Source organism: Chaetodon trifascialis, chromosome 12 (assembly GCF_039877785.1).
Source record: "Chaetodon trifascialis isolate fChaTrf1 chromosome 12, fChaTrf1.hap1, whole genome shotgun sequence".
Taxonomy (NCBI): domain Eukaryota; kingdom Metazoa; phylum Chordata; class Actinopteri; order Chaetodontiformes; family Chaetodontidae; genus Chaetodon; species Chaetodon trifascialis.
The window spans coordinates 9,432,513-9,457,002 of record NC_092067.1 but is presented as its reverse complement, the minus strand read 5'-3'; the positions used below and the strand labels follow the sequence as shown (position 1 = coordinate 9,457,002).

The 24,490-nt window shown below is 43.7% G+C and overlaps 1 protein-coding gene across 2 annotated transcripts in view; it reads left to right on the top strand.

The window, feature by feature from the left end:
* The first annotated feature begins 2,071 nt into the window (after positions 1 to 2,071).
* Positions 2,072 to 24,490, top strand: part of dachd (dachshund d) — an 88,850-nt gene continuing 66,431 nt past the window's right edge. For both annotated transcript variants that reach the window (XM_070976025.1, XM_070976024.1), the window contains exon 1: positions 2,072 to 2,753. In XM_070976025.1, coding sequence (XP_070832126.1) covers positions 2,203 to 2,753 — 551 coding nt within the window. In that variant the 5' untranslated portion in view covers positions 2,072 to 2,202. The remainder of the gene's footprint in view (positions 2,754 to 24,490) is intronic.

Genomic DNA, 24,490 nt, shown 5'->3' with positions numbered 1-24,490 from the left:
GACAACAGAAATACACAGAATATTAAGGGAAAGGCAGACTGTGATAAGCTCTTCCTGATGTGCACCACACTCACTCCACCTATGAGAATACATGCTCAGTGCTGATGTACTCTCCAAAATTCACTTGATACAAGTATGTCTTAATGGCAGCCAGACGATCCTGATCAAGATTGTCCAAAGCTGTAAAACTAAGAAAGCCGTGACTTACACTTTCATGTATGTGTCTCAAGACACAGTATTTTTTTGGAAATCAAACCTAATCTAATGAATGCAAACAAATTGGGGAATGGAAGGTAAAAACCCTGACAGTTGTGGTGACTGAAAACAAATTTAAACAGTTTCATTTCTGCAAAACTTCCAAAATGTTCCTGCAAATCGTTGAATAATGTGTAAAAGTTATGTTTTTTTTTGTTTTTTACATTCTAACTTCAATAGGGGGAAATCTATTAATAAATTGTTGAAATTAGGTTAATCCAGCAGCTTGTTTACATTGCTCACAGTCTTACACAAATTGATTTGTTAAGAAAGATAGGAGGAAAGGTTCTGTAGTCCATGATGTGCCACAGCAGTTGAATACATGTGGAAACTCTGTGAGCGCCTGCTGTACATGGACTTTACAGTACGCCATGACACACAGCTGCATTTCCCTCCCTCTGCCATTATCCTTTTTAGCTGTACTGTCTGAGATTGAGCTGCACGGTGGCGCAGCAGGTAGTGCGCGTGCCTCACAGCACGAAGGTTGCCGGTTCGATCCCCGGGTCAGGCGGGGCCTTTCTGTGTGAAGTTTGCATGTTCTTCCCGTGCATGCGTGGGTTCTCTCCGGGTACTCCGGCTTCCTCCCACAGACCAAAAACATGCTCATTAGGTTAATTGATGACTCTAAATTGTCCGTAGGTGTGAGTGTGAGTGTGAATGGTTGTTTGTCCTTGCATGTGGCCCTGCAATCGGCTGGCGACCGGTTCAGGGTGTACCCCGCCTCTCGCCCATTGTAGCTGGGACAGGCTCCAGCCCCCCGCAACCCCGAAAGGGATAGGCGGTATAGATAATGGATGGATGGATGTCTGAGATTGACAGAAAGTTTGAGAGCTCATGTTCTCGATGGCTAAAGCTGCGCTCAGTACTCAGCATCATAAAATAGTGCAACCCCTGAACAAGCTGGTGTTCTGTCTGGAGGGCTGCCAGTCACCCAGGACACCCAGAAAGTAAACAGCTACTATATCTGTGCTCAGTGTTTTTGTTTTTAAATGTTTTAAAGGCTTGATTACACTCAAACTTTATTAGAAACTGTACTTTTATGTATGTGCAGCATACACTGTCATACAAAGTGTGCATTGGTTTGCATACAAAACTTCCATCTATTGCCTCATGTAGTGTAGTAATAGTGTTGTAATGATCAGAGCACTAATTCAATGACCCATTTGTTCCTTTCTCACAGATAGGGTGTACCTTGGACAGTGACTCATACAGTTAGGAAATATGGCATCAGAATCAAAAACAAACAAAATTGCAGTTTTAATTCCTGGAGGACAAAAGTTACATGCTTTCAAAATGCTTGCTGCAGCTGCAGGATGTAAACAATCACAAAGTGCAAATGTTTTCTCCACATTTTGTTGATTAAAGCCATAACTGTCAACAAGACGCCTGTGATGCAGCGGGCTTTAGAAAGCAGGTGTAACCTGTTAGAACCAGAAATAACTCTTAACATTCATTTCAGATGTAACTTGTGATTGCATGTTTTTCTTTTTTTTTCAAATCACAGGAAAAAAAATGACAATGTGTACATGTCTTTATGATCGGCTATAACCGGATGTCTCTTGTTTGAAAGACACAATGCAACATTTTCACAGACCTGCAACATTTCAGTGGTTGCCCAAGCCCAGTTATCTGTTCTTCAAAGGCTTCCACTGTCCCCTAGCTCCTCCCTCTCTGTACCGTGTGACAACAACAACTCATCCACAGAGCGGTGCTGCACTTTTCAGCTCATTTTCCTCCTGTCATTCCTCCTCCTATCTTTGATCATTGTCCCGCCGCTCAGCCCCCCCTTAAACCCTCACTCTGCACGCCTTTTTTCGGCAGCTCTTTTTACTTCCCAACTTATCTGAGGAGCTAAACTCTCGTGGATTCTTTCATTTAGGGGTGTCTCGGCAGGCTGGGTTTTATACTTTGAACTTCGGCTACTCTCTTCCCCTCCTGTAGGTGACCATGGCCGTACCGGCTGCTCTGATCCCACCAACTCCTCTGGTCCCACCGCCTCCGATCTCGACTCCCTCCGCGACGACGTCCCCGCCGTCGACAACTTCATCACCATCTCCATCCCTGGCCCCCCCATCCGGACCCGGACAGAACCTGTTCAGATCAGAGCTCCTCGGCACCAGCAGCCCGGGCATCCCGACGGCGGGTCTACCCCCCAGCAAACCCGTGTACTCGACCCCGTCGCCTGTTGAAAACATACCGCAAAACAATGAGTGCAAGATGGTCGAGTTGCGCGGTGCCAAAGTGGCGTCTTTCACCGTGGACGGCTGCGAGCTCATCTGCCTTCCTCAGGCTTTCGACCTGTTCCTGAAGCACCTGGTCGGCGGACTGCACACGGTCTACACTAAGCTGAAGCGGCTGGAGATCACGCCGGTGGTGTGCAATGTGGAGCAGGTCCGCATCCTCAGAGGGCTCGGCGCCATCCAACCCGGGGTGAACCGCTGTAAACTCATCTCCAGAAAAGACTTCGAGACTCTGTACAACGACTGCACCAATGCGAGGTGAGTGAAGAGCTCTGTACGGCATTTTGGCTTCAGTGTCTTAACGGACGGCCGTGCGTAAAGACGCGGGAGCAAGGAAGGGGGAGACATTTTTCCTTTTACAAAACAAGTGGTTCAAGCAATGTGTGAAACTTATCAGGCACATTTAATAATTAGTTGTGACAGACTGGGAAAGTATTAGAATATGCGTGAGCGTGCATCCAGGCAGCGTGGACGGGAAGAGGCCAGCGCGCAACATCAGTGGAAAAGTTCAGTGAAAGTTTTTAACACGTGCAGGGCAAAGCTGTGCCATGATGGATGGCCTGTCTGCTTCAGAACAAATGAATCGATAACGTAGGCTACACCTCGGCTGAGTTTTACAATGTTGTTGAATAAACGTCAGGTGTGTCGAGGTGCAAGAACAAGAACAATTCAGGAAACGAGAGCCCGGGCGTCTTTTCACGAGCCTTACTTTACTATAATTCTTAATTGAAGGAAACTTTTAGCGCAACTTTATTTTTAAATGACTCTGGAATAAAACTAGGTTATGTCTTGTTGTATGCCCTTGCCACAGGGGGAATACATTTTCAATTATGACAGCTTTGGTTTTCAAGTAAACAAGACAAACTCCGAATTTCAGAATTAGATGACGTGGAATATTTTTATATTCATTTTTTTCTTAGTATTGGCAGCCAGTACATTTCTTAAGGACGTTACAGTACACTCACGGCTCCTGTACCAAAGGGTGTGTGAAGCCATTTTTTCCCACTGTAAATGCTATAGAAAATTGTCACACACACATATGAGAGTGTGCCTTAATCGAGCACCCTTGATTTCTTTTAAACAAGGAAATGAATATAGAAAGTGAGTGAGGTAAACAGCTGTACATGTGAAATTTAATGCATTAACCCTTATTACCAAGTCAAATATTTTGGGCTTTAAATGTTTTAATATGGAGTGATTTAAGAGAGGATCAATATTTGATTAAAAGCCATTTTTTGCTGTCCTGTTGCTCCTAGCTTTGATGTATCGCTCAGTCTCACAGGATAGTTCAGCCCTGGTCAAATTTACCATCTTACCTGTCACTGTGATTGATTCCATATTGATCTCCTACCCCTGAAATGAGCTGGAAATGCAAATATGATGGAAAAGCTCACATCAGTGGGGAATAGCAATAAACACTTTGAGCCACTTTGAAAAGCATGCAGCCTTTTTGCAAAAATATAGTGTGAGATTAAACTTCATTCTGATGATGAGATGCATCTTAATATCACAAGCAAATGTGAAAATGCACTGACACACAGACAGAAGTTGCTGTGCAAACAAAAAAAAATCTCTACTATTAAGATCCACGTGTGTGATGAGGTTTAATACATCTTGACCCTCAAACCGTTGCTTTATTTGCAAAGTGGACTATTAGGCCTGGTCAGAAAATGCAAAATCAGATAACTCACACAACATTTGAAGAAGACTCAGAGTGATATTATTACAATGAAACATTATGCTAAAGGTTTTTTTCTTATCTAGTTCATTATTTCAATTTTAAGCAGCCTACAGTTTTTCTATCAGTAAACACAGTTTCTCACCAGCCTCACACATCTACATATGATATTTGGAGCTTAGAAATATGCTTCAGCTCCATTTTTCCATCGCAGTAGCAATCGTCTCAACAACTCACCTGTGCACTTTGGTGCTTAAGCATCATTTACATAAAGCACCAAGGGAGCAGAGCACCCCCCCACCCTCTCTCTCTCAATAGAGAAAGACACACCGTGCGGTGATCCTCCTCTCAAGCCTGGCATGGGGCTTCAGGTGACAAAGTATGTGGTTGAACTCTCAGGGTTGTCAATGGGGGGGATGGCCAGCGATGGGGTTAAAGGATAATGCAGTGCCTCGCGTCGCTTTAATGACGCTAAAGTGCTGGGCTATTACGGGCACATGGACAGGACTGTAATTGTCTCTGAAAGCAGCCAGGTACTCCCGGTGCTGGGCTAAAATCAATCACTCAGACCCGGCCTGCCCGCCTGCCTGCCCCATTTGGAGAATTACATCATGGAACAGTGAGGCATCCGCTGGATAAAAGGCTTCTGTTACTTAGAAAGAGTTGATTTTATTTGCAGGGATGTGTGCTTTACACCGTCTGTCATTGAATTGCTGCTGACAAAATGATCAGTCTGAGTAAACAGGACACAGGTTGCCCTGCAGGTGAAAGCGAGTTCCCTCTCCAAAGTCGATGTTCTGTTTTGCACCGACTTAGTGTCGGAGAAAAAGTATTTGGGTTCACCAGTTAACCTGCTCAGGTTACACAACAACAGCCTGCTGCCTGAGATAGTTTAGCTTTTCATCTCGCTCCATTACCACAATGTCACTACTCTTTTTATACAGCGGCAGAGTGGTAACAATGAAGTGAATAATACTCCTGTACAATGGGTCTTACTATTTCACATGCTGTTTTTTTCCCTCTCGCCGTCTATTGTGTTAAAACAACACTACTCTCATTTTGCACACAGTGTGAATGTGAATAGCATCACAGAGCACCGCTGCATCCCGCTGATTTAGTTTGGATGTGGACGCAAACAAAGCTCCAACCAAATTGTCCCCCACTATGCCCACTTTTGCATAACTCTTTTTGAACATGTTAAATGTTGCTCAGAAATGTAATGCAGGAGCTTTTTGGTTCTGTGGTGATGGAGTCAAAAATGAGAATTTAGACTGGAAAATTCTTCTTACATACGTTTACAGTGAGTGCTTGAACTGCGTGAGCTTTACCTAATAAGCAGCACAGTATTTTAGTAATTATTGTTCATCTTTAAAGATGCTAGGAATACAGTCATTCTTGACCCCTTCATTTTCTTAAGGACTCTCGTGCCAGATTAGCAGTGCTCACTCTCGCTCCCACACTGATCCAGGTTAGTAATCTCCCCTACATTATGACTCTGGCCCTCCAGGAGCCCCCTGTTCCAGCTACTTGTTTTCCTTTTCATTTTCCCTGTGGTGGGGTGGAAAAGGTTCTTATTGCTTTGTGACACTTGAACTCTCTGAAAGGTTATTATAACACAGGGGGCGGTGCAGAGATATCACATATCTCTCATTGGTCTGCTTTGTGGAGGCAGGCTATCCGATGCTGGGGCGCAGAAACGCAGCAGTTAATTGACAATCATTGTCTACCCTTGAAGGTTAACCACACGCCCCAGACAATGTCCCACCACTGGGAATGGGACGGCTTTTCACTTACATGCCCTTCTTAAATAGATTTTCCCCGGCTCGTTTCAGTCAAGCAGATCTTACCCTGAAATGTTATAAGTGACAGGTCACAGTGAGACTTTTTCTTTAACAGATACGTTTAATTGATAGTGATATGACAGAGTGTGTTATGAGAGGTATCACCTCTTTTGTTCCTATTTCAAGAGTGTTTATGCCTAAACACACATATTTGCAAATGACGGTAATTGTTTTGTTTAGCGCTCAGTGTGAGCTGCCACTGAGGGTGCCAGCTTGTCTCTCTCCCTCCTCTCCTCTGCTGAGCTCTCTTATAATATATTTGTTTTCTACAAGGCACGGATGTGTTTACAGGTACTCAGGGGAGATTTCTGGATTCCATTCAAATCATTCCCAGTCAGAGTGGGTGCTAAGATACCCGTCACCCAGCAACCACATCCAAGAGGGAGCTTGGGCGATAATAACTTCAAAAACAGAGTGACAGATGCCTGATTAGAGAGAGAGAGAGAGAGAGAGAGAGAGAGAGAGAGAGAGTATACAAAGCTGTTTAAAATCCAAATCTATTCAAGTACTTTCTTGAAAGTCAAATTGGCCCTCATATTGTTTCTTTACTGAAGGGAGAAAAGCATTTTAGGTATTTTAAGTTTTTCTCTCTTTAATTTTTTTTCTTCCACTTGTTTTTTTTTTTTTTTTTTTTTTACATTTTTAATCCTTCAGTGGGGCTCTGCTAAATTTGATTAGGTACAGTACATGTGCTCAAGTCAACTGTGCAGTTGGCAGATGGTGGCAAGGTGTTTTTTTTTTTTTTTTTTTTTTAACAAACAAATAGTCTCCTTGAAAATCTGAATTGCTTTATTGACTTGACATTCACTCAGCTGGAACAAGTGCAGATTACAACATTTTTTAGAAAAATCCACAGACTGGCTCAGTTGACAAAAGTAACATTCATTTTCTGTTTTTCTTTAAAGTGCAGGTTTTTTTTTTTTTTTTGCAGCTTTCAACGAAGCTGAACCAAGACTGTGGAAAGCACAGATTTCACTTGTTAAAGAGGCTTTGTTTGACACTGTCTAATGTCATTTGTGGATTTAGAGGCTATTTGCATGGTGAAGAGGCCTGTATTGTTAATTTGCCCGTTGGATGCATTAGTTGTCCAAGCTCTTATCTTATTTGCATGCCTTTACTGGATCCGCAGCAATTGAATCACCAATTAAATCTCCTACCAAATGAAATGGTTACGAATCGCACATGGACGTCAGGTCTTTTCACGTTGATCAGAGTATTAAAATGACCTATTTTTATTATGTTCGCCAGCCATAAAGGGTTATTAGCTTTGATTTTTATAGACAACAGACTTAAGCTGTTTAAAATCTGTCTGTCAATAAGACTTATCTAGCATATTAAACTAGATTTGTTAACACTGATTTTACCTGATGATTTTACACTTGAGACTGATTGCCTGACAGGCCGGCAATAGATTTTGGGTCACCCTGATTTCCACCCTCCTCTCTCCCCAGTCAGAGCTCCTTTGCTTGTCTTTACTCACGGGCTCCTTCACATTACAGCACATTTAGGGAGCATGGCGGAAGTCAGTGACGCTCGCACCAGGATGTTAAATGCTACTGACAGAAGTTAGAGGGAGCAGATGAGATTTCCTGATTGGAGAAGGAATGCAGGCCCTTGCCTGGCTCTGTCTAATATGGTCACATAGAGAAATTGATTTTCCTCAGAAATTAATTAATTTTTCATATAGCCCAGAGCTGGAGTTTAAAAAAGAGTGCACACTTGCTGGTTTCCTATTTTCCCCCTTTTTTAAAGAATTATTGCCTAATCATATTAATACTTTTGCCCCAAGGATGAAAAGATAATTGTACAAATGCATTTGGAAATATGTATCACTGAGTATTTATGATTAAATTATGCAAATAACTCCGCTCCCATCCTTCGTGGGCCCAGATTGTCTAATTAGGATTGATATGGCGAATAGATGTTGGGGAATCTGAATACAAGCATGTCCAAAGAGCAGAAAATTGAAAATGACAAGGCTGGAATCCTTAAAAAGTGTGTAGGCCCCCCCCTCTCCCCTCCTTCTCTGTCTAATTCAGCGTAACTGTATCAGGAGTTAATTTTCCCCGGCTTCATTTCTCGTCTGAGCTGACAGGAAAAGGAATCCATCAGGGAAGCAATCTCAGATGGGATTCCACAAATTTCCTCCACTTGTTTTTTCTCCCCCTCTTCATTTTCGTGGAGGCTATCAGGGATGAATCTTCTCCTGAGTAAACATGCAGATGTTATTCCTCCAGTGTCAATGTTTTTGGAGCTCTCTACTCAATACAAAGGACTCCTCCTAATAATTGAAGTATATTAAGAAAGGAATGTCATCCAACAAAAAGCTCTTTGTACTTCTCAGTCGAGTATTGGACATCATATTATGATAGCACAACTTTTTTTTTTCTCATTATACTGAAAGCTAGGAAACACTTGTGCAGATGCATTTTGCTTTATGTAAAGACAATTGTAGTCCAGTATCACCATGCAATTGTCAAGTTTGATATGACAGTGTTAGGAGTTGGCTGTTATTAAGGCAGCTGATGGCAGAGTAGATTCATGCTAAGACTCAATTTTCTCAATGCCAAAGTAGTCAAAAGTATCAAATTGATTTTTGAAAGTCTTCAGTCTATTGCGGTCTATTTATTAAACCCCACACTAGAAATGTGCCATCTCAGATTCAAGTTGGACTTGCCCAAACAGAGACTGACAGACAGACACACTGTACATTGACACTACTTTGAGCCAACAGTTACATGTAATTTAACAAGAGCCGTGTTCCTTGCTGGGCTCAGCGGTACATCACAGAGAAGAAATCAGGGAGGAAATGACATCGGTTTCCACTCTCTCTTCTTCTGTTGTTAGCTTCAGATGAACGGCACAGCACAGGAACGGCTCCAGTGCCTCCAACAGTATCTATTAAAGGGCTGATTGTTATCTAATCTTTACCTGGCGCTAGCTGGAAAAGCCCTGAAGCTAATGACACTTGAGACTAGCAGCACATTCGGTGGTGGTTCAAAGCGTCTGCTCAGTCAATACTTTCTGATGAAAACCTAAGAAAACGGCCCCACAGCTATTTATGTGGAGCCTGGATTCACTTAAACACCAGAAACACTTAATGCAGTCAGTTTGTTGCATTGAATTATAACTAACAATGTGCATAAAATGAGTTTGTGTTGAGCCAGCAGGCGAGACACTAAACTGCTCTCCTGTGCCTGGTTTTGGAGCTTCAGAGACTCTGGTGTTCAATTCAGGTTTTAGTGTCTGTAAAAAAAAAAGACTTTAAACCACACTGGCATAAGTCAACAATTAGGATGATTTACTCTTAGCCACATTTCCATTTTTACCAATTTTAGTGCCTTCAGTGCATTATAATGTCAGTGTGCCACAAATGGTAAATTACCAATTTAAACTGTTCTTTTAATATACATTTATAGGTCATATCTAGATGATTGGTTCGAGCAACAGCATTGGACACTGATCAGCAGATTGTTCCAGATCTGTCTTTCAGATGATGAAAAGAAATTAATTAATTAGTCATTAATCTTAAGGTCGTTGTCAGCTGAATGTTTCTTACATGAGAAAAACTGTCAAAAAAAATTGGATTTTTATTAGCTGATATATACACAACCCCATCCACTGCCTAGGTTTTTGAACATTAGCGTTCAAAATAAAAGAAGTGTTAACGCTAACGAGATATTCTGTGCTGCGTTTGGACGCGTTATTTGTCCCGTCGCTCTGTTTTCAGTGCAGAATCATTTCAGCTGTCAGCAGTTCAAAGTGAATGAAGCAGCTCGTTTGGTGGTGCACTGTAAAACGATAAGGTCTGCAATTTTGGCTTTTATCCACAGAGATAGCCACACCCAGAGCTGCTTCCTGACGGCATTGCACACCTGTAGAGGTTATGAGCGGGGTATCAATATCACCAGGTCAACACATTTTCATCTAACACTGACATCTCTCTTTGCCGTCCACCCTCTCTCTCTCTCTCTCTGCTTCTGTCTCCCTCTCTCCCTTTAAGCCTAGTGAGAATATTGGTGGGAGTCTTTATTGGTTGCAGCGCTTGGGTTTCTCTCCGCGTAGACTCAAATGTCACCGTCTCCCTGATGTTTCTTTAAAATCGCCTGTGCCACCACTTGCTGTGGCGCCCGGCTATTATTACCCTCCTCTTAAAGAGTGACAGTCGGGTCCTCAGAGACGTGACACAAACCTCTGTGGATGGAGCTGTAGTGCTGTGTCAAGCCGATGCTCCCAGCCAATCAGATAGCACGGAGCAGACCACTGTACACCTGGTATGCTGCGAGGTGAGCAGAAAAGTCAGGAGTCAGTTCACACATTAAAACATGACTTCTGCATGCCTCTACGCACAGATACAAAATCTAAAACGTAGACTAACTTAGGTAAAGTTTGTGTGCTAGAAGTCACTTTTTAACTGTGATCTTAAACTCAGTCCATGCTAAATGTCTTGAGAGCGTGTTCCCAGTCGTTCCACAGTGGTGCAGAAAATACAGTGAGACATGTTCTCTATGGAACTAAACATGGTTATGATAATAAAGCAGCCCTTGGCTGAAATGTCCACATACATTAACCCTCTGTAACTTTCACATGGGGATTGTGTGAGTGTGTTTGCTTCTGTTCAAGTGTGTGTGAGATGCTCAGTGAGGGAGAGAGAGTATGTGTGTGTGTGTGTGTGTGTCTGTGCGTGTGTGTGTGAGAGAGAGAGAGAGAGACCCTCGCACTACTTCACATATGAATGGTCTTGTGTGAAAAGGAGGATGAATTGAGTCAAGCTGACATAGCATGCCAATAAGCTTTGTCTCATTTCCAATGCCGTATTCATTTGTGCCACAGAGAGATTTATTGCATGATTGACAATTATGAGAGGGTGACCTAGTTCTTTGTGATGGAACAAAAATGGTTTTCATCAGTTGCCTTTGCTGTCTTTTGCATTGTGTGTGTGTGTCTGGTAAAGAATAGTCTCCATGCACTGAAATACTTTTTTTCCCCCCTCCAACTATTGAAACTCATGCGTTTTTCTCGTAATGGCTTCATATATTTTGCATAGAATCACATCATCCACTATGTCTGTTTCACAGCAGAAAAAATGAATTTCCTACCCCATTAAGCAATGTGAGCTGTCTAAATGGATCACGTTAAAGTGACATTTTTACGAATGCTCTTCAATCTCTAACTTTGGTGTAGAAATAAAAAGAAAAGGAAGTCATTTTACACACTACATACATGCACATTATTTATATATATATATGAGCCATTTTCTATCAGTGCTTGCTGCACTGTATTTCTGACTGTATTATTGTTGTTACCTGATCACCCAAATCACACATGTACTCATCCTTTTAGTGCTGTGACTGTCAGTGAAGAGCTTCGTTTGTGCCTTACATTTCCTGATTCCTTTATTCCTTTATGGTTCACTCTACCTGTCTATTAGCTGTGTCTTTTCTCTCCGTGTGCGAGCGAGTGTGCGCGCCCAGTCAAGCTTAGATTACTACGACTGTGAGGAGGAAGTCTCTGCACCTCCTGGGACTCCTGCTTGACTGGCCCCACAAATGATACAAGCCAGGGTTTAGTTGGGAGTTAATATCCTGCAAAATTGTCCTGCACAGCCTCGGCAGAATGTGGATGATTAAATGACACAAGCATATCAAAAACATTTTTCTCAGACTAGTGGCTGTTAAGTGTTGCGCCGGTGCAGCCCGTCTCCCAAGGTTACCATTAAAAAGAAAGGAATAATCAGTGGGAAGTGGGTGTCATTGAGCTGTGTGTGTTTTTCCATGTGTGCACCTGTATGAGCGTGTGCGGGGATGCTTTAGATGTTTTGTGTAATGCCCTGTTTGAGTGGTAATAATATCTCAACAGGATTTCAGGGTCTCATTGAGAGGTGTGGTAGAAGGTTGAGAGGACATATGCTAATTGTGCCTGAGAAGACTCGACTCTCAGAAACACATCCCACCAGAGTTTTCCTTGTACGCTGGATGCCAGACCTGCCCTAGTGACAAAAAAAAAAAAAGGCTTGAGGCTCCAAAGCGATCCATTTTATCCTTTCTTTTTCAAAGGATGCAATGCTTTGTTTTAACCTCTGCCGGAAAGGAGATGAAAGGCAGTGTAATAAAGCCAAAAGGTCTTTCTGTAGTTATCAAATGGCCTTTCACTCCTGACCTTTAAGATGCCACAGTAGGAACTGGAGACAATGCTAGAAATACAGATCGGATTTCAGAGATCAAACACCTCTTTGTATAGTTTACTTGCATGGAGAAGAAAGAACAACCTTTCACAGCCCATCATTTGAACATAGGGAAAAAAGAAAACCCAGAAATATTTGGGAAAGAATGAACTGCCTTGTCAGCGCCTGCACAGATCAAACACTTAGAAAGTTCAAGTAATGCAGCAACAGATACATTTAGGTTCTGAAGCATTTCTTTATTTCTTCCTTTATCTGATATGCTCTTGCCACAGCAATGGGCTTTGTATGAATCATCTGGGACTTGGCTCTTGAATGTGTGTGTGTGCGTATGTGCGATTGCATGTGTGTGCACATGCATTTACACTGCTGTGAGTTGCTTTTTATGTTACATGTCATTGACATACTAATGTGCAGAAACATTTTCACAGAGCTGTGCTGTTTGCTTTTCCTAATGCTGCACGTTAGGCCAGCTGATGCTGTCCACCAGGAAGCCTTTCACGAAGCAATGAATGGGAAGGCTTGAGATGAAATGGATGTGTGGCTGTAAGATGTCAAGTCCGCTGCACTTCTATTAATAGTTAATAAGTTTCTGAGCTGTATGTACTGTACTCTGAAGTCTTAAAGCCTCAATTTACACATATAATCATTTTGCTTTAATGTGGCCACTGCGGCACGATTTATAGCTGATGGATATGGGTGCGATGTGGGAGGTTCAGATTCAGGTTACTTGAAATGACAAGGTGCAGCATTGTAATGACAGGCCTACAATACCCAGCAGCCCATTTTTTTTTCGATCATGTCCATAAAGGGGCTGACTACAGAGATCACTAATCATGCTCTTGGACGTAGACGTTATCAGAATCTGTGATGGCACCCAGCATTCCTGTCATTCTCCACATTCTGCCGAGCAGCACTCCCACTCTGAGCGTGGAGTGTCGGTGCCTGTGGACCCTGAAGGGCTCTGTGTAAGAGGCCCAGTTGGGGTCCTGCTGGTCCAGGCCTGTTGACAGTTCCTTGGCACTGTTGTCTCAGCAGGAAGACATCAGTTGGAGCAACAGAGAGGCCATGGATGAAGGCCGTCTGGTCAGCACAGAGAATGGAGTTGGAGAAGATTAGGCTTCACCCACGGGTCATTGTGTTCCCAGAGCAGGCCCAAGCTCGCCGGCCTCCGTATTGTTAAAGGGAAAGGTCAGGTCCAACGACTAGGCTAAGCCTATTAAACAGCCCGCACTGCTTCTTCCTGGAAACCTGACTGTGCTTTCTCTTAACTACCGAACAGGGGAAAAATCAGCTTTGAACAGCTGAGGTCGGCCATATCCTGATGTGAAGCGGAGACCACAGCTAATTGAAAAGAATATAACTGTATACCCATATGAAAGCATTGCAGTCATGCCTCTTTATAACACCAGGCAGCCATTTCGTATGACATGTTTCACATTTTGAAGAACTGCTAATTGTTTTACACAGCCCTCAAGTTGGTATGCTGTACAGTATGTGCGCTAGGCTGCCAACGTTCGCTCTGACAGATCCTACCAGTGTCGAACAAATCCTCACATCTATATCCTCTCAGTACTAAATGCTTATGTACCGCATTCATAAGGTCGTCTGAGCCCCAACACACTCCCATAAGTCTCCTTTAGCTGTAGTGATGGCTGATGTCAGGGATGTCTGCTGAATGAAAGGAAACACAGGCAGATAGCGTTTGATCCGTGATGGAGATGAGTCCACATAGGAGTAGAGCTAGTGATTAATAATGGTGCATCTGGGTAAAAAGGATGTCATCCCCTGGACGTCTAATGAAAGCTCTTGAACATATCTGGGAGAGGCGATATGTTGACAGTAGATGATGCAAATGAGGCTAAATGTGAGAGGAAACCTGAAATGAATCACCCCGCTGTCTCAGTGGCGTTTGTGTGCGTGCGCGCGCGTGCACGTGTACGCGCCCCGAGTAGCAGCCAGCCGTTTACACCGTACAAAGCTCGGTGTGACACTCTCCCTCCTTTGTCTCAAACTGCTAACTGTATTTAATTTCACATCTTATCGGGCCGGGCTTTGTCTGTCTGTGAGTCTCTGCACAGTGGAGGCGACCCCCGGAGATAAACTCTGTCAGGCTCTGGGGTGATTTATTAAATTCTGATTTCTGTGAAGGACTTTAATGTCGAGGGGGTGGGAAGAGCGGGAGGGTGGATGGGGGTGTTGGCCGGGGGTGGGGGGGTTGGTGTGGGGGAGAAAATATGTCGCAGGTGTCTCTGCCAGCCCCGGGCACTGTTCTTTCTCCATTACCAGCATTGTTAGGTATAGAGAGGCAGGAGAAAAGAGAGAAGTAGGAATCTATGCTGAATTTCCTGTCTTTGTTGTGGCAGCGGGTTTGTTTTTTTCCTCTGTTCCAGGCCAGAACAGCGGTATCAAATCTCACTTGTTTGGACTGGAGATAGCGACTGGAGTGTGGGACGCGGGTTAGTTTCATCGAGGGCTCGACCCAGCTCAGTTTAACAGTTAGATTTTAATACTTCTCCCTCTCTTCCTCGTGACACCTGAATGGGGCTCTAACCCTCCAACCAAATCTATTAGGTAAATCCTCTGACCTTATCGGGCTCCTTATCCCCCTCCGATATTTGAATAAAGCCTGATGTCAGGACATGTGTGACATTTTTTTTGACGAGTTCAGCAGATTTTATGGGCAGCTATTACAGCCAGTGTGGACCCAGTGCTGCAATTTAAAATATTTTCTTGTTAAGCACACTTCACAGGTCAATTGTGACCGCGCCGCAGCTCAACGTGTTAATTTTAATATCATTTTATTCATCTCAAATGCATCAGCCCCTCCCCCTTGAAGCCTATTTTACATTTCTCTTTCATATCACCTTAATCTAAATTGATGTGTTATCATACATGGATCTCAGAGGAGGGGATCAAATAATGACTGTCAGTGGTGCATGGTGAACTGTGTTTTTGAACATAATTTGGTCCTCTACATTATAAAATATGCTTTAAAGCCAAACCACAAGGTGATTTTCATATGACCCTTCCCTTTGTGAGAATTGTTTTTTAAACTGAGAACAGAGCTGTAAAAGTGACGCGTTGCTTCCTCTGATATCTGTGAAGCAGTTTGATCAAAAGGTAATATTGGAGAGGGGCGCTGCTGGTTCTTGTCTCTTACACGTTACTTCCCAAAGGGCTCTTTTCTCTGTGACACCTCGATTCTCTAAAGCGATGAGTGGATGATAAAGAGTTGTGGATTCCATATATTTATTTATTGCTCGTATTGAAGAAGTTAATAGAAGACTGTGGGCTGTGATGCGTGAAGGGCTGCATGGGACAGGACTTCTTGTCTTAGATGCAGAACTATAGAAAGCCAGGCTGAACACATACATCAAACCACACAGACGTGCATGTGCACAACTATCCACACACACACACAAGCACACAGCGATGCTCTATATCAAATAGTTTGCCCCCTCTCTTTCTTTCTCTTCCCATTTTTCTTTTCAAACCAGGGCATATCCCACTCTCAGGGTAGCTATTAAATCAAACCTAGAAGATGAGTTTGCAAAGCCAGAAACTCAGTCTTACTTGTACTACTCCAAAACTAAACATTCAGAGCTCAGCAGCCCACAACCTCCAAAAAAAAAAAAAAAAAAGATCAGTTTAAATACACTTTCTCTCTTGCAGAAGCAGACTTTGTTTGACCTAGTATGCAAACCCTGGTTAGCAGGTTTGATTGAGCGGAGCCGAGGATCTTAGGGCCGGCTCCTCTGATACCTACGTCTCCCTGTCTCCATTGTTCTCTGCAAGTCAGCATCTTTTGTCTTTGCCACTGATTTGTCTTTTGATCTGTGCGAGTGATTTATCTGCATGGAATCGTTTTTCTCTCTGTTCCCCCTCAGGAAATTTGGAATGAGGCTGGCCTAACCTTGCCAGGGCCAAACAAAGCCCGAGAGCTGATCTCATGTATTTTGATGCTGTTTGTGAAAACGACACACACACACACACACACACGCACACACACACACACACACACACACACACACACACACACACACACACACACACACACACACACACACACACACACACAACTCAGACTTTGAGAGGGCTGAAAAAAGAGGAGAAAAAAGCAGCCTGATGGTGTCCGTTGTTTTGTGTTTTTCTCAACAGATGTAAGTACCTCCAGCTAAATTTCCATTTGGAAGTGACATGTTTTTCAAACTCGAAATTATTAAATGTTAGTAAGTGGATTTAAGTGGATACTTCTCATGCAGGCTACTAGACCGCTCCGCACAGACATCCTCTGGGAGAGCAGGCTCTGCTCGCTGTGGCTGAGATCACCAGGTAGGGCTAATGGAACGGGGACCCTGATGTCTTCCGACTGCAACAGTTTTCCCTCTGTTTGCCTGCTTAAAAAACGCCAGAGGTTGGGGGGATTGGAGTTGACAACCCTGAGGGGATTGGAGCTGTTTGCCTTGTGCGCTTTTTTTTTTTCCACCCGCCCTCATGTGCAGCTGTTATAGCATCCTCCCTCCTCCTACCAGCTGCCAGAGAGAGAGAGAGACACACCAACACAGAAAGACAGAGAGAGAAAGGGAAAGAGAGCCTTAGTGAGAGGGAAGGGTAGGACAGAGGCGGGGGGAGTAAACACAACCACTCAACACCTGCTGCCCGGTGAAGAGAAAAGGTGTGTGCAGGAGAGAGGGTAGAGGGGGGGCACAGAGGTAGGTGGTTAGGGAGAGGCGACATGAGTACAAAAGCCTGAGAATGTGTTAATGTGGGAGTGAGGATTGTGAAAAAACAAAGATTAGAGGAGAGACAGGTGGGGGGATATGCAGGTAGGCTACAGTATCACACTCTAAACCTTTGGTATTCTAAGTGCTCCCTCATGCGCGCAGCCTGCTTATCTTTAGTGGTAATCTTGGAAAAATATAAATATCTTTGTTCCGAAGGCAGTAGTCTCATTGCTCCAGATGTTTACGTGCTTTGATCAACATTGTTTTGGGGTTGAGGCCCAGCGTGTTTGTCTGAGATCTCAGAGAGAGGAAACTTTTCCTCAGCCACGCTAATTATTTTTCCATCACCGAGCCGTCACCAGTGAGAACTCTTCGTGTCCACATCGCCTCCCAGGCAGCAAATAGAGCGCATAACACTAGGAAAGCATGAAGCCGTCGTGAGCGTGTTTGCACAATTAATGATTTCCGAGATAGCTTTCTTTCTGCAACATTTTCCACATGAAATTTAACAAATACTATGGCGTGATACCACAGGTGATAAGATTGACACTGAGAGTTTTGTGCACACGGAGGTATTTGATTCCTGTCCAAAATATGCATATGCATTTAAATCAAATGAAGAAAGCAATCTTTTTAATCAGCCATTTGCTCTGTATCAGAGAAGTGCAGAGTCCCCCCCCCCGTTCCGTTTGGGAACGAATTGTCAATTGGCTGACATTATCTAAACAAGAAATATTAAAACTAATTAAAGAAATGTCTCTGTATAATCTTGATAAGGCTGAGGTTATTTTTTTTTTCCTTTCTCTCTCCGACTGCTGCACTGTGTGCTCTGTTAGGGGACTTGCCACAGGCTTGTCTGAGCAGAGGAAGTTATGAAACTCCTACTGCCATATCATTTGCACAAGGAAGTTTCAGCCTGTTCCTCTGGCTCTGTTGACTTGAGTCCATAAAACAGCTTTATTAAAAATGACACCATTCCACTCTGTATTTGCTCAGTGGCTGCTCATCTAGATTAGGTCACATGTTGCTGTGTAGTGTGGCCAACAATAGCCAGAGTTTATGACAGATAGCAGCTGTCTGGGCTGACTGTGTTGTGATAACATATTGCATACTGTACATCTCTAAATCTGCTGCCTTCTCATCGAGATAATCTGCTTCTGTTTTCAACAGAAAACTGTCTCGGCCACAATTCAAAAGCAAGTCAGCGCTGTTCCAATTTCCTGTAACCAACTGCACATGATAGTAAATCATGAAGCTGAAGTGACATGGCAAAGGCTGCTCCAGCTCACACTGAACGCGAGGCTCGTTCAGCAGAATTGATGTAACACTGTTACTTTGTATTGCACAAGAAAAATACTTCAGTGAGGAAATCGCCGTATGTTTCTCAACCAAAGCACAGTTTCATCTTGATAAAAGGGCCAAAATCTGTACAATCGAGGTAACACAAAGCATATCGAGTGTCTTCATTGTGTGCGCTTACAGGAGTGCTTGTGTGTGCATGCCCATGGATGTATAACATAACACCACAGAGGGAACACAGAAAGGGAGGGGGGAGCATTCAGAATTATGTTATGGCTGCCTCCTGTTTAGCTTTTCCCAGAGCCCCAGGCGACTGGAAGGCATCAAGGACACCTGGGTGCGACTTTATTAAAGTATGAAATGAGAGGTCAGTGACGCGACGGTCCCACACATGACATCCTGCTGCTGGCCCTTTCTTCCCTGCCTCCTCTCCTCAGTCCAGGGCTCTGATGACTCCTCTATGAAAGTCTGTTTCATTAATCCCCCTGAGGGTCCCCTCAACTGCTCTTTCTGCCGCTGATACAAATTTAATTCCTGATAGGTCTGTTAGATGGAAGCCATGTCTATCAAGGCTTTTAATTAATGTGGCACCACTCTCTGTGTATCACAGTGTTTATCTGAAATTCATGACCAGGGCGAGGACGGACGGGATTGTTCAAAGATGGCTTGTTTTCCCTTTTTGGTTGAAATGTGAATTTTAATTAGACACGGTTGTTACTCTGAGGGGTTGTAAAAGGGGGCTCTGTGCTTGTTACAAGGAGGCATGTGTGTGCGTCGTGCGTGTGTGTGCAAGGTAACCGCGAGCTTTGTATGTTCACCTACTGTCACACCTTTCCAGTGTGTTTATTTTTCTTTATTAATGCTCCAGTATTTTGAAGCAAAACAATGTTGTTAACAGGTTCAGGAAACTACCTACAAAAGTGCAGTTGACTAAATTCTTCGGGCTTCACTGTAAATCCAGAGGCTGACAATGGGCTGGCCCCACAACTGTTTGTACTGGCAGGTTGTTTCCAGCCTAATAGCTGTACAGTATCATTGTCAGCCTCTTATCATGGCAGGCACAGCCATTTCTGACACACTGACACCTCAATGGTGTGTGTGCGTCTATCTTCGTGTGCACTTGTTTGCATCTGTATCTGCAAATTATTTGAATGTTTATACGTACTTTTTTTTGTTTCTGCATATATTTAGGACCACTGTTGAAATCTGTCGTTCTAAGAAAAGAGATGAAGTGATTTTTCTCCCCTTGTTAGCGGACTTGCCCCTCAGAGAAAGTGTCAGAGAGAAATGAAAAGCTCATCTCCAGCTGTATCTCCAGTCTCTAATAGCATGGACGGTGCCTTGAGATGGTTCTGATGGAAGATTATCATTTGTGCAGCGCACTTCTTAGCACTCTTATCCTTGTCCCTGAGTCTAATTTGTGTTGAGGCTAATTTGTATGCTGTCCTTAATGGTTGTGTTTGGGTTAGTTCTGAGTAGCACAAAGCCTTTAATTGTGAGGTTTAACATTTTGCAATTAAAATCTCCCCTCATTGCTCTGAGGAATGAATGAGCCGTCTTTGATGTGCTTTAATCAGCCGAGATGTATTGTAGTTTAAGAAGCATAAAGATGCCAGATACATTTCTGATTTTAAATTGACACACTCTTACACCTTTGAAGATGATAGTTCCCCCACCCCCTGCCTCCCCCCGCCTCACCCCCGCTGGCTTAAAGCAGCGAAAGCTCGGTCCCTTGAACCCCACTCTCAGATTCTGGGGCACAGATCTCTATCTCCCATTCTAAAGTGGCCAAACAGGATTAGGAAGAGGAGCGCTTCTATTTCACCAGGACCAAGGAAGCGTACACAATGATTCACCAGAGCTTGACTAAAGATCTTAGATGCACTCTGCGACTGTATCAGCTGTTATTTTCTCACCTGTTAGAGGAGCTTTTAGACATCCCCTGTAAGACATGCAGATGTGATCAAAAGAGCGTTTTTAAAAAGCAAACTCTTATTTAGATGTTTCTATTTTCCTCTCTGTGTCTTTCGTGACTAATTTCTGTCACGCCATTAGCAAACGGTGGAGAATGTAGATTGTGGCGCCGTTCTCCAGAGGTATCCTTGTTTTGCTGTATTGTTGTCGAACAAAAAACCTCATTAAGATCAGAGGGGGGAAAAAAAGAGAAATATTCTTATTGGGGGGAAAAGAGGTGGCAGTTTGATGAAGGCTGATTGGGAGCATCTGGAGGCTGTTTTCAGAGGACATAGCCCTGAGTGAGCAACCCTGGCATTTAAGTACGGCCCGCTCCTAGAAACTAAAAATCTCCCAGCAAGCAAATTAACGGGAGCAGGGATTTGGTAATAATGGAGGTTCTCGGCTTTTGTTTCACCGTGACAGATGGACAGTGTGTGCTCAAATTGAATTTGGCTTTAATTGCATTGTGGCGTTTATAATTTATCTGCTCCACAGATTTTGTTTACAGGTTTATGGGGTCTTGAAATGCGTGTTTGCTCTCTTTCCCCTCTCTTCCGCGTTTCTCCTCTTTCCTCTCCCCCGTTCTGTGTGAGTGTGCGTGTCTCTGTGTCTACGTGTCGGCCAGATCCTTTTTCATCCTCCACTACAGCAGGATAAAGGACACTGTAATTCTCTGAGAGTGTGGTGTTCATTACCGTAGCAGTTTGCCCTCCAGGGTGAATGTGTTCAATAAGCGAGATTGTCTTTTTTCCAATATACACTTAAACGGTATAAGATTGCAAATGTAAGCTCCGTAGTGCCCGTCTGCTCCAATGCTCAATGTTCAAATCATTTGGATCACTTGGATAGGTGAACACAATATAATCAAATATCTCTCCTTTTGAATAACTCCTGCACGTGCACACAAGGACACGCATGTTAGCTGACAAGAGGGCGCACTGGCACACACATGCACATACATATGCACACAAACAGACCCATTCAGCTGCTTTGTCCAAGAGAAAAAGAGCCTACTTGAGTTATTTTCTCCTGGGCGCCTGTGTAATTCTACATATGTTCAAGTGCTTCCTCTGTATCCAGGTGGGCAGGGTGGTTGCTTCTTTCCCTTTCATGCAAATTGAAAGCATGCACTCGAGAAGTAGAAAAAGCATTTGTGTTTCTTCGGAGAGATGCATGATACTAGCTAAGCATAATCTCTCCAGTCGAAGCTTGACACGCTACTTTTTGCTATACAGTGATTACTCAAATCTCATTCTGTACACGAACATAAAGCCAGCGCTTTGTCTCATTAATTTGCGCAATATTTGCGTTTTTTCCTTCTCTCCTTTTTTTCTCCTTTGGGCAGCATCTCACAGTGGTGATAAAGATTACATGCTTGTCTCCTGCTCCATCTAGCTCCTCTCTCTTCTCCTTATCCTAGCCTCTGCCACCCTCTAATTGATGCACCCCTGCCAATTTACACTTCAGCCCTGGCTCTGACCCCTATTAACTACCTGGCCTCACTCTCCCAGGGAAAGCACTGTGTTCAGGGAGATCCCCTCCCCGCCCCCCCCACCCCCATCAACTCCTCTTAAGACTGCTGCTAAACACAGTTTCATACTTAGCCAGCAAGAGAACTTGACGCTCTGGCCAACTTTTATCTGGATGAGTGAAAAGGATAAGCCAAGCTGGGCTGTTTCCCTAAACACAGCATCCCACAACACAGCAGTTTATCATGGGTAGGCCTCGCGGTCATTTGACAGAGGTTATTTATTTATTTATTTTTTTGTCTGTCCTCAGATTACTGTCCTCGTAACACTGCACCAGCCACTTGTCATTGTCTGTTTTTCACTTGTCCTAGATCGGGAGTATTTTGAGGAATGTCCGCTCTGTTCTCTGTACCTGTCCCAGAAGTCAGCTCATGTGGGTTGTAAGAACGATAGAGAAAGTGGTGTGTGTGCTCCAGCAGCATTCACACTGTGTCTCTATCAGCCATGGCTTATTTGTGGTGGGCCTAGCCTGGCGTATCTACTCCGGGTTTTACTTGACCTGATGTTATGTCATCATGAACGTTCTCTGGGGGTCCAGACTCTGTGCTGATTAAAGGACAGCAGATAATCACATGTGTGCGCTTGTGTGTGTGTGAGCTGCTAATCATCTACGTTTATATTTAGATGATATGGCCAACTGAAGTGGACACATTTAGAATAGGATTTGCTGGGATGGGGACACTTCAGAGGGGTGAGTCACGTAGTTACATTTTTGCAGCAGACATGGTATGTGTACAGGGTAATGAAGTAGGGAATCATTCTGTGTTCTCGATTAACAGTAATCACAAAGCAATTGAAGCGTGAAAAATGAATTTGTTTCTTCCAATGCAGAACAGCTTCAAAACACACACACAGCAAACTTATTAATTATTACAGTGCCGCCGAGCTACCAGAAGAATATTTTTAAATGCTGTCATGTTTCGTCTGCTTAATTGTAAGGTCTTGCACATGGTTTCTTCCCATTAAAGTTGAAGAGTGGAAGAAAAACCCGGCAGTGAGTTTTAGCCCCCCCACCCCCACCCCCCCACCCTCCACTCCCAGCTCCACTGAGTAGCATTGCGGCTGTTTAGCCACTTTTCTCTGGGCAAATTGTTTTTGTGACCCATGGAATGTTAGAGGAAATGCTTCTTTCTCATTGGCGGTCCCCCGGGTGTGGAGGCCATGGCCCCTGTCATCGGCCCCAGTGCACACAGACACATGCACACGCACACAGACACACGCACGCACACACACGGGATCACTCTTTGCAAGAGGAAAGCAATCCACCACAGGAGAGGGACCTCCAGGCCTTTTTATAGCTCCAATACTCCCCCCCCCGCCAGACTCCCAGACGTGACATCACAACAATCAGAGATCGTTTTCAGTGGTATCATCATATCCATGCACACGCACACTTAGAAAGATACCCACAGCCTTTCTCCTGATTGTTTCTGTATCGTTATTTACTCTCTCATTTTTTATGCAGATTCCAGCTTGTGCACAGACTTATGGTGAATTAACCCTTGCTTTGCACAAATACACAGACGCCAGACAGTGATGATTTTTTTTCAACCCCCTTAAAGAGACGTTAAAAAGTAATCATGAACGGTCCCAATTCGAAAAGGATTTCCCTAGAATGTGCACTGAAATATGCTCCTCAGATCAATTAAGTGTTTACAGCCTGTAAGAATCAGCAGCACAATAGAGAAGCTGTCTCTTCTGGACCCCGGAGGCTACCGTAGCAATGTTTCATTAAGTGCACTCACTCCTGTGGCCCCCTATAAACACACATTAATTAAGGCACACAGAAACACAGTCTCTGAGCTTGCACTATGGTAATGATGATATGACCCCAAAAGGAGAGGTGCACCAGGGGTCAGGGAATAAAAGCAGGGAGCGTTTAATGCCAGAGCTTGGCTGATCTGCAGAAACACGGTCTTAACTGGTCCAATTCAAATTAGGCCCAGATTTTCTTAACTGGCTAATTTAGATGTGCATGAATGTAGATTCATTTCCAGCAGTGACTGTGGCTAGGGTGTGTTTTGTCCTCCCATAAAAATAATGATAAGGGTCAATGACAATTTTCTCTATGTCAGCAGTCAAGGCCTGATATGATAATTTATACACACCGACAAAATGACCTAATAATAATAACGAGACAGTGTTTTATTTTCATATAAAACTTGGAAAGTTTATCATGCTCTGTCACACTGCCAAACATGGAATTAATAATCGCATAAACACCACCAGATCTCTCCGAGTTTTAATAAACAGAGACACTGAACATGTGTTCTTTGACATGCTGCGACGTGAGATTGAAGATTTACAGAACCCAGAGCTGTACGTTATACCCTAATACAAAAGTTACCCTGTAGACATGCTGCAGCTGACCCAAGATCAATGCTTGCTCATCCCTCGAATCATTCTAGTTTCAATAGCAGTCACCTCCCATAGACAATTTAGGTAGATTTGACAGTGGCAAATGGGTGTCATCAATATGATCCCAAACATTGACATTTTCTTTGGTGGGCTAAGTGGAAAGTCCCATCCCATCCTCTCAAGATCTGCAGCTAGAGGCCAGGGGGCTGGTATCCATCTTCGTAACAGTGACTATGTTGGAGGAGGAGGTGAAGGAAGAGGAGGCGAAGAGATGGAGGGGAGGGAGGCAGCATGTCAATGAGCCTGCCCAGTGTCACTGAGCACCACACAGAACAGCCATCTGGAGAATCAAAGACTCCTACCATCTGGCTGCCTCACCCACTCTCTACCCCCACAGAATAAGAATCAACCAGATAGTGCTTTGCC